The sequence below is a fragment of the Pleurodeles waltl genome, chromosome 3_1 (genome assembly GCF_031143425.1).
Source record: "Pleurodeles waltl isolate 20211129_DDA chromosome 3_1, aPleWal1.hap1.20221129, whole genome shotgun sequence".
Classification (NCBI taxonomy): Eukaryota; Metazoa; Chordata; class Amphibia; order Caudata; family Salamandridae; genus Pleurodeles; species Pleurodeles waltl.
The window spans coordinates 257,191,878-257,202,801 of record NC_090440.1 but is presented as its reverse complement, the minus strand read 5'-3'; the positions used below and the strand labels follow the sequence as shown (position 1 = coordinate 257,202,801).

The 10,924-nt window shown below is 43.3% G+C and overlaps 1 protein-coding gene across 1 annotated transcript; it reads left to right on the top strand.

Annotated features, from left to right (window-relative positions):
* The first annotated feature begins 2,690 nt into the window (after positions 1–2,690).
* Positions 2,691–8,067, top strand: LOC138284010 (uncharacterized). The gene is made up of 2 exons (XM_069222345.1): positions 2,691–4,526; positions 7,662–8,067. The coding sequence occupies exons 1-2, from the start codon at positions 3,599–3,601 to the stop codon at positions 7,694–7,696; spliced, it is 963 nt and encodes a 320-aa protein (XP_069078446.1). The 5' UTR covers positions 2,691–3,598; the 3' UTR covers positions 7,697–8,067.
* Positions 8,068–10,924: the final 2,857 nt, after the last annotated feature.

Here is a 10,924-nt window from a genome sequence, read left to right as displayed (position 1 = left end):
TTAATCCAACTGCGGTACTCGCTACACCCCCCCAGCACTTTTAGACCCTAGCGGGTGTTTAGCTGCGCTTTATAAAACTCTGATTGATTGATCAGGAAAAGGTAACTGAAGTGCCAAGATATAATGATCAGTGGTACAAAGATCTGTTTTACTAAAGTCTTTTCCTACCTGGTCATTTCATTTAATCAGGAGGGCTCTTGAATACAGACCCTTGAATACAGGCAGTAGGAAGCTCCATGAAAACTACCACATCCTTGTGTTATTTTTTTAGGAAACTTGGCAAGAAACTCCCCAAGTTGCTTATTATTTATAAAGCAAAGTGTCTGTCCACTACCTTATACGGGGTGGGTGTGTGGGGACATACCAACTGTTATGCCTTGCAAATGGTGGGAAATGTTTTCTTAAGTCATCTATGCCCTGTACCCAATAGTAGCTCCTCGTATATATGCCACGCTGAGTTAGGGTTATCCTTTTTAACAGGCATAGCAAAGATTCAGCCAATTCAACTCTGGTATAAGAATTTGTCCTCTGAGAACACTAGACTGAATCGTGAAATCATTAGGGACTGCCTTAAATCGCTTTATGCCCTTAAAGACTGTGGGTAAAATACATTTAAAATTTTGTGGGTGATCTGGGGCTCCCAGAGTATTTTGATCACCCTGGAACCCTAGAATGTATTAGTAGAAAGAAACTGAAAGTGGATTGTTTGTCATTACTTGAGGATCTAAGGTTGTCCACTGAACTGTTGAAGGCCAGTGTACTCAAATCAAATGATGCTGATTACATATGATATGAAACTCTATTTAAAACTGGTGCATAATGCCCAACACAAGTTTATTTTAATTTATTTTAGATTGGATATATTTCATCATTTGACTAGCTTCCCTAATATAAACGATATCCCTGTGACAATGTGTCAACCCGAAATACAATACATTGTTTTATTTAGTCAATTTTATAACGTACAGAGCCAGCACTTGATGTTCCCATTGTTGAGGTTCCAAAACTTCATACAATGTCGGCCTGCATATCTGTTTTTATAATCTTTACCGACTGTCTATATTTGTAATATTTCAAGGTTTTTATGGGCTATGATTAACTTCAGAAAGACATTAAAAGCCTGGAAAAAAACTTTGTCTCCACGGAGTACTTTAATTTTTAATTTAAATGTATATGTGTTTTAATATATTGTTTTCAGTGCATGTTTTAACGTGATGTATTACACGCTTTTATGAGTTTTCAAGTGAAATCGAACAAAGTTTATTTTGCGTTTGACTTTTAAGTGGCTAAGAAGACTTCCACAGACCAACATCTGAAAACTGGTAGTCAAAACAGAATATACCCCCCTCACCCCCCAACCTGATTCCTGATGTACACCCACGAGAAACAACATTATAAATACAATTTCAATGCTGCAACCTCGGCGTGCTTCCCAAACAATGTTTTCAAGTACTTCTATACATTTTCTTCTTTTGTAGTGCATTTTAATAGCACGAACTCAATCTGACAGTATTGGAGCGCTTTACAGCCACACCAGTTACCTTAAGGCGGTATTCATTTTTTTGTTTTTAAGGCACGGGAGACTAAAGTGAATTGTCCAGGATCGCAGGATGTTGAACTGACGCCGAACTTGAACGTGGTTCACCAGTTCCTAAGTGGCCAGCTCCGGCCACGTGCTCTCTCCCCTGGAATTCAAATTGGCTGGAACGAGCACTATCTTTCTATAACTGGTTCCACTGGCATTTTCGGATGCCTCAGAGTCATGTATAAACATTTGAAGCTCATATTCAGAAACTGACTCATACTCGTGTGACCGCGGCCCTACCCTGAGGGAGATTAGGAAACAACATTTATGACATGAACAGATTTGTATCTGTTTACAACAGGATCCCACAAATACATCAGAGGCATTCGTGGTCACTTACTTATAAGCCACACATGGAACCGTTTCATCAAATCACGGAACGACCACTAAATTCACAATATACTTAAAAAAGGGGAGGATAGGTCTGCAGTGCGGTTTCAATTCAATAACGAGTTTACCTTCTTTATTCGAAGAGCAGTTGAGTTCGGTTTAGTTATGTTTTTTCGCCACTAGATAGCAGCCGCTGCACCCGATTGTAGAATTGGATTAGGTCAGGGCGTTGATTAGCGCTTCATATTTTCTGCATGGGGGAGGGGGGCTGCAATGAATCTGATGTAACATTATCTCTTGGAGAGAGAGTAGACAAGTTGGTCCTATTGTAAGCCTAGGGATCCATGCTAAAAAAACAAGCACTTGCAAAGCAAAGGTCTCGTGTTTGCTCGCGTTAGAGCTATTAGCGTTGTACTGTAAACTCTTAAACGGACTTTTCTTGCCACATAAACTGATAATGAAAAGTAAAACGATTTCATATATGCGAGACGACTGCCACCATGAGCGTGAAAAGGAAACAGAAGTTCGCTCGCTGGATGTGAAATTTATGGGCAAAAGTGCAATTTTATGACAAGACCGGAGGCTCCTATTATGCTTTCTTTTCCTGCTTTATTTTAATAGCAGCCAAGAGAGAAACACCAATCCCAGAGGTCTGCGAAACAAGCAGCCAATGGGAGTTAAGAGTAATACCGTTAACCAATCAGTATATTATAACACGTTAGATATACCAATCCTGACTGCAGGCAGCCCTCTTTTCTTGCTGCTCGCAGTCAAGATAAGTATATCTTTCGTTGCTCCATATATTTCGCTAATTTTAATGTAATTTTGATGTGGTTTTACTACTTTACGTATTTATTATTGTTAATGTTGTGGCTTTGAATGCGCGTGTTTTTCTCTCTTCGGCTGCACTTAGCCTTTACCTTTCACGCGCGTAGATAATTTCCCCTTTATTCCTTCAGTCGGCTCGCGTCGCCGTGAACGTTCTATTTTGAACGCTGGCTGACACGAGCTTCAAACGCTCATTGTTTTCATTCCGGAGCGCATTCCTAGTGAAGCACTCATGTTATTTCGGCCGCCTGCACCGTTTATGAGACGTTTCCTCGGAGCTCTCCTCTGCAGTTCCACGGCTGACCTAATTACCTTTCAGTGAGGCTTGGCTTCGGGTTACAGCCTTTCATTACTTTACTTCCTGGTGAGTCACACGCCTCTTAGTTTCTAAATCTGCCCTTCTTAGTTAACCCCTTACTTACCAGTTTTTCCTCTTCTCTCTATAGCAAGATGGATTTTTCAGATTTCTTCACAGAAAATGATGATTCTGAAGAGAATTTCTCCTATAATCTAAATAACTTTATTCAATCTTCAGTTAAAAAAGCAGTTAATGCTTCAATGGGAAAGATTTCCAAACAAATCCAATCTACAGTATCATCCTGTTTATCCCAATCACAAGTGGCCCATTCTGCGGGGGAAAGTAGAAAGCGCAAAGCCTCAGAGGCTTCTTTTAATCAGGCTAACGCCTCATCTGCGCTAATGGATGGTGAGTCAAGCTCACACAGGATGGAGGACGAGGTTCCTCAAAGGCCTCCTACTACGGAGGGGAACAAAGTTATGGGCACTAAAAGTAAAAATAAAACAAAAATGTGTCTAACACCCATAAAATTGTGATTGCGGACATTAAAGACACTGATGATGATGGTGACATCAATGTTTCTTCCTCAGACAATGAGGATGACAGCACCTCAAATTGTTGGATTGGTCCCCCCCCCTAAAAAATCTAAACCAACATCCGCTGAACAAACCCATGCCCCTCTATTAGATTCAGATGGTAACCCCATGTTTGATCCTGGCCTAATTCACCATCCCAATTCCACTGAATGGTTACCTTCTGACCATGTTGCAAGCTATATTCTTGCAAAATTACGTCTTCCCCTAGATAAACAGGTACGAGCTAAGCTTCGCTCAGAATGTCCCAGACCTTCCCCTCCCTTACACATTACTGCTACCCCATCTATAGATCTGTCCCTCCTAACCTTTTTCTCCAAATTTGGGAAAGATCCCCGTAAAGGGGTGGACAGAGCCTGGGCCCTGTGCCAGGATAAAGTCCTTGATTTGGTCGGTCGCTTATCCCGCATTTTTTACTTTAAAGAATCCGCCAGAATTAACAATGAATCAATCGATCCTGAAGAACTGTCCCTCTGGATACAGAGAGCTTTTTGTTTGCTGGGTGATGCAAATTCAGCCATGATGCACGAGCGTCGAAAAGGTCTACTGCTCAAGCTAGATCCTAAGCTTGCGAATCTGGCAGCTATGGATCCAGGAGCTAAAGCCGATGGCTTACTCTTTGGAGATAACTTTATCAAAGAACTAAGTAAATACGTCACCACCTTTGCTTCGATTGACAAAGCCCAACAGTCGTTCAAAAAAGTATTTAACTCACAGGTTTTTGCCAGGGCCGCTAGAGGAAGAAGCCGCTCCACCGGCCGGTCCTTCAGGAACCAAGGCTTCAGAGGCTCCTATAATTACCAACAGCAACAGGACTTTAGTCCACAATTCTACCCCGAGCGTACCAGAGGCTTCAGAGGAAGGAACCAACGCAGGTCCTATAACAATTCAGGTAAGCCAACCTTCTGGCCATCTTTCTATAGGGGGTCGTCTAAAATTTTTCCTCCACAAATGGAAAGAGATTACCTCAGACCCCTGGGTTCTCAATACCGTCAAAGTTTATTTAATAGAACTTTACGAAACTCCTTCTCAGTTGTCCCCCCTTCTTCCCCTCAGATTTTCAGAAGAAATGTCAAATCTTATCTCTACAGAAATCCAAGATCTCCTTCAAAAACGTGCTATTCAACCAGCTCGTCCCCTTCACTCAGGCTTCATAAACCCTATGTTTTTAGTAATCAGAAAAAACAAGAAAATAAGGCCGGTCATCAATCTCTGGCAATTCAATCAGTTCATTGTCTACAGACACTTCACGATGGAAACGATTCTCCATCTAAGAGATTCGCTTCTCCTCAATGACTGGATGGTCCGTCTAGACCTTCAAGACGCTTACTTAACAGTTCCTATACATTACTCTCACAGAAAGTTTCTTCAATTCCAATGGAATTATCACACCTACAAGTTCACTTGCCTACCCTTCGGTCTTTCCTAGGCCCCCTGGTGCTTCACCAAGTTAATGAAACCTATTGTAGCTCTTCTCCGATCTCAAGGATTTAGACTGATAATCTATCTAGACGATATCGTTCTAATGCATCAAGACATTTCTACTCTCCGGTCTCAACTCTCTTACACAATCTCACTCCTTTCAGATCTAGGCTTTCTAATCAACAACGAGAAATCAATGTTTACCCCGACACAGACAATGGAATTCCTAGGATTCCTAATCAATTCCTCTCAAGGCCTCCTACAACTCCCAGCCTCAAAAATAGAAAGTATCAAATCAGAGATAACCCTATCTTTACAGCAAACTTCTCTCTCCCTCAGGTCTCTTGCAAGGATTGTAGGTCTTCTTTCTTCCTTGATTCAGGCAATTTTCCCAAGCCCTCTGCACTATCGGGCTCTCCAAAGATTAAAATTTCAACACTTACGCAAAGGACTTGCTTATTCAGATTACATCCCCCTCGACCTCGAATCCCGTACAGAACTCCAATGGTGGCTCGATCATCTCGAAGCCTGGAATGGCAGGACCATCTTTGCCTCAGCCCCAGATCTTGTATTAGAATCTGACGCAAGTCTAACAGGCTGGGGCGCAAGGTGTGGGCAGATATCGACTGGAGGCACATGGTCTCGACAGGAGTCTTCATTGCACATCAACTATTTAGAGATGCTTGCAGGCTCCTTTGCAATCAAAACCTTCACCAAAAACAGAGTCTCTTGTTCCGTTCTTCTTCGTATGGACAATCGCACAGCGGTAAAATACATCAATTACCTTGGCGGTACCAAGTCCAAACCTCTAGCAGAACTAAGAAAAAACTTTTGGGAATTCTGCCTTCATCGAAAAATTTCGGTTCAAGCAGAATATTTGCCAGGTTCACTCAACTCAGTACCAGACTGGTATTCTTGTCATCTTTCCGATTACAGCGACTGGAAGCTTCACTCTTCAGTCTTCAACTCTATTCATCGCAAATGGGGTCCCTTCCACATAGATCTCTTCGCTTCCCGTCTGAACGCACAACTTCCTCGTTTCTTCAGCTGGAGACCAGGGCCCGTATTTATACTTTTTTTAGCGCTGCATTTGCGCCGCTTTTTGACGCAAAATGGCGCAAACCTACAAAATACAATGGTATTTTGCAAGTTTGCGCCGTTTTTGCGTCAAAAAACGACGCAAATGCGGCGCAAAAAAAGTATAAATACGGGCCCAGATCCTCACGCCTTGGCGACCAATGCATTTCTTCAACAATTGCATCATGCAATAAACTTCGCATTCCCTCCTTTCATCATGATAAACAGAGTCCTCACCCATCTTCAGCGTCAAAAAGCCACAGTAGTCTTAGTAGTCCCATTGTGGCAAGCCCAAGTGTGGTATCCCACTCTCCTAGAATTAGCTATCAACTTCCCTGTCCTTCTGCCCTCCTTTCCCTCCCTCCTTCTCAATCCACAAGGTCTCCCTCACGACCTCATTCTCAACAAAACCCTTCTCCTATCCGCCTGGAAAGTTTCAGGTCTTCCTCATCTTATCCAGGAATTTCACTCGAGGCTTCAACCTATATCAACAATTCCTGGGCTCCAGGCACTTCCAAGGCTTACAAATCAGCTTGGTCCATTTGGTCTAGCTGGTGTTTGGGAAAAGCATGTGATCCCTTTTCAGCAGATCTAACTCTCATAGCTAATTTTCTTGCTTCTCAAGCTAGCGCCGGCAAATCATACAGAACCATCAATCTATATAGATCAGCTATATCTTTACATCACCCGTTTATAAACGGAAAACCCGTAGGAGAACATCCTATCATTTGTCGTCTATTAAAAGTAATACAATTCTCCAATCCCCCCAATTCCTAAATACTCCACTTTATGGGATGTGAACCTCATCTTACAAATGTTTGTTTCATGGCAGGATAATGACTTTTATCTTTGAAAATGCTTTTGGCTAAGCTAACTATGTTACTTTGTCTTGTGTCTATCAAACGTCTGTCAGATGTCAAAGCCCTGGATATATCGGCTTGTCACTTCACACCTACTGGTGTTCTGTTCAATGTTTCTCGTCGTACCAAAACCAACATTACTTCTGTTTTCTATCCCTTTTTTCCAAATCACCCGAAACTCTGTGTGGGAAACTGTTTAAAGGTTTATGAACAGAAAACGGCCGATCTTGTAACATCTTCTGCTTCCCAACTCTTAATTTCCTTCAGGAAACCCTATAAACCTGTATCTTCCCTACCTTGGCTCATTGGGTCAAATGGGTGATGTCCCTAGCGGGTATTGATACGTCAAAATTTGGTGCCCATTCTGCTAGAGGGGCCATGGCGTCAAAAGCCTTTTGTGCTGGTTCACGCTTGGAAGATATTCTAAGATCGGCAGATTGGTCAAATGATTCTACCTTTCGCACATTTTATTGTAAACCTGTTAGTTCAGCAACTTCTGTAGTAGTTAACATGCTTTAAACAAGCATAATAGGAGCCTCCGGTCTTGTCATAAAATGTAGATTTTCCAAGTATTTTATGATGGAAAGTCTTAATTTTATTAAAGACACGGAGGCTAATATTATCCCACCGCTTCTTGCACTAATGTTGTTCTCTCCCACCCCTTCTAGTTACTACCAACGCTCCAGCATCCTCTTCAACCTAATTCAACGGATGCCGATTCTCCTCGCAGTAACCATTCACCTCAATTTCCATTGATCTCGGAACCCTGCATCCATCATCCTGTGAAGTCATCCTACTCACCTAACCTGGACAGAATTCAATACTTTTTAGCTCTAATCCTGGCATTACGTTTAATTTGTTGTATTGTACCTTTATTCAAATCCTTTTCTTGACTGTCTCGCATCTGAAAAGAGGGCTGCCTGCAGTCAGGATTGGTATATCTAACGTGTTATAATATACTGATTGGTTAACGGTATTACTCTTAAGTCCCATTGGCTGCTTGTTTCGCAAACCTCTGGGATTGGTGTTTCTCTCTTGGCTGCTATTAAAATAAAGCAGGAAAAGAAAGCATAATACTCGCCTCCGTGTCTTTAATAAAATTAAGTCTTTCCATCATAAAATACTTGGAAAATCTACATTATCATTGTTACCCGCAAAAGTGCATTTATCCATGTAACCAGCAAAAGTGTAGTTAACCATGTAATGGTCGATGTCATGCAAAGCGATCGGCTTCTGCCCAGCGAGATCACGCTGCACAAGAAATAAAAAGATAAAGTAGTCCAGAAAGCAGCTGAAAACATGGAGCCTCATGTTTTCAGTAGTTCACTGGTGCGCTGGAGGAGGGCTAAACACCGGTAAAGTCATGACATATGCATGCCTCTCACAAATGGAATCAATCGATTTTTAAAGGCAAGCCCAAAAACTAATGAAAGTGATGGCCATTACATGGGTGTGGTTAGAAGCCCACATAGTGATTACAACATGGTCCAGAGCGCTTGCACACGTTCAACCTTAAAAATAAGTTTTGATCTTGCTTTCTTCTAGCATAAATGTGATTTCAGGAAAAGGGCTGACACATAGGCAGCCATTAGTCCAAACATTAAAGGTGCAAATGCCAACATTGATGTGGAAGTTAAAATAGAAAACAAAACATGGCACAAAAACTGACTAATGTAGATACTCTGGTGCTTGTAATGTTCGGAACCCTAGGCCTACATGCAGAATGAAGAACGACGCAGACTTTTCTGTGTGAGTTACTGAACTAGCCACGAGCCTGTGCACTCGGTCTCTTTTATTGGCAGGGTATTCTGATCGGTGATGCCTGTGCTGGATGGGTGTAGGGTGGGTGTTAAGGCCAGACCTCAAGGAGTGGCTGGTAACCTGGTAGGTGGTGAAGAGCATGTGTGTGCCCAGTAGGACACTTCAATCCTCCCAAACTTTATTGAAAATAAAAACAAGCGAAACCTATAAGAATAAATCAAAAAAACTAGACACCAACTTAATCTCTCAGCCTCAGAAGGCAGTCAGCTCAACAGCAATAGACATTGGACAGGTACAGCTAGGAGAACCTGGGCATCTCTGCACACATCCATGGTTTCACCAGTTACACTGGGCACAAACGCAGTTTAGATGGAGTACTTGGACAGAATGTCGGTTGGGTCAAAGTATACCTACACAATGTTGACCAGTCTTGTGTGCTCTTACAGTGATGCAGTTGGTGTCAACAGCTCAAACATGGTGCATCAGGAGCATTGGTGGAGTCCACAGCAGATGTTTCTCAGAGGGTATTCTGACTCCATGTAGGTCACGCCTCTAAGTCCCCTGTGAAGCGTGAGGCAGGTTCGCGGTTTGCAGTTGCAGGCGCCTTACTTTTGGTACTCTTGCTGGGCTGTCTCCAGTGACTTTTCTGCACCACGGTGGCTGGCTTGTGTTGGTAGGTGCACTCTTAGGTATTGGTACAGGTTTTTAGTCTTGTCACCCTGTTCATTCCTCTTGCGCACCTGTGGTCATCAGATTCTTCAGTGTGACAGGTTTATCACCCACCTTACTTTCCTCTCCTTTTAATTTCTTGTCTGTTATGTGGCGGCATGACTTCTTCTGACTAGATCTGGTCAGACCCACTTCTCTCTTCTCCTTTTTGGTTCCTGCTTTCTGTGATGTGGTGTCAGCCACATGTGGCATGTCTTCTCTTTGCGTGGTCCTCTCACTGGCCCTGTCCTGTCTGTACGACTGTGCGTCTTCTCCTCTTCATGTTGCAGTGGTGGAAGCTTGCCACTCAGGGGGTGCGACTCTCCTCTTGCTTGTCATGGGCCACTGGTGACTCTGTCTTAAGAAAGAGTGGAGGAGGACACTCCCTGAACAGTCTTTGGCCCACTGCGGGGCAGTGCTAGTGTAGTTAGGGTGAATACGATATCCTTCCTGCATTTGGGGCACACTGGGATCCTCCTCCTGGATCTCCTCCTGGATCTCCATGGTGCTCCTCCTTGTGGGTGGCGGGTAACTTACCTTCCACCTCTACTTTGCTTGAGGGCGCAGTATTTGTGCCTTGAGTCTGGACCATTGTGGATTTTGGTCCTGTTTAGAGTCGTGCATGCTTGGCAGGGTTGGTCACTCCATGTGACATTCTCATTGATGGTCCAATGGTGGCCATTCAGTGCTGGGCATGGAGTTAGGACAGCCTCATTCATGCAGCTAAAATTGCCTGGCGGCACGCTGGCTTCCCCACAACACCATTGTAGTTTCTTCTACTGAAAGCTTTCCCTTTTCTCTGGTTACGGTGGCTCTTTGGTATGGGACAGTTGGATGTGCACTGCAGGTTCACTGTGGTGCAGGCAGATAATGGTGTATTCTGAGGACAAGGCGTGCCTCACTGCTTGCTACTCTCTTTGCAGATAGTTCAGCCCTTTTCCTTTCCAGCCATTTTTCCAATGGCTGGGGAATAGGTTTCTTCTTTGCCGCTGCTGTACTGTCCTTAGCTTGTGAGCAGTGGTTGTTAATTGGAATTTAAATGCTGGGATGGCACCTCATTACTGGGTTGACATCTGTTGGTAACTGCATTAGCTCAGAGAAGTCAAGAAAGGTCTGGTGCTGTAGGCTTGCAACAATCCATGAGTCAGTGAGTTCAACATTCTGAGGGAAAACCTGGTGGCTTATAATTTGACCATTAGGTCAGCATAGTCGGATAGAATCTTATCCCCAGCTCTTGCACTGTTCTCAAAGTCTGCTTGAAAACGATCACCCTGGTGCTCTAGTGTGCACTTTTGCGTTGGAAGGTCATGCGGTTGAATGGGCTTCCCCTGTGCTAGAAATGGGGTTTCTGGTTGGCTAGGGTATTTACCTAAGCCAAGCAGAACCCACCCACTCTAGTCAGGGCAAGGGAGTTACATGTCCAAGATAAACCCTGCTCAACCCCTTGGTAGCTTGGCACAAG

Coding starts and splice junctions, on each gene's coding strand:
- LOC138284010 (XM_069222345.1), top strand. CDS start 3,599: ATGATGATGGTGACATCAATGTTTCTTCCTCAGACAATGAGGATGACA. Junction 4,527..7,661: donor CAGGTCCTATAACAATTCAG/GTAAGCCAACCT, acceptor CACCCCTTCTAG/TTACTACCAACGCTCCAGCA.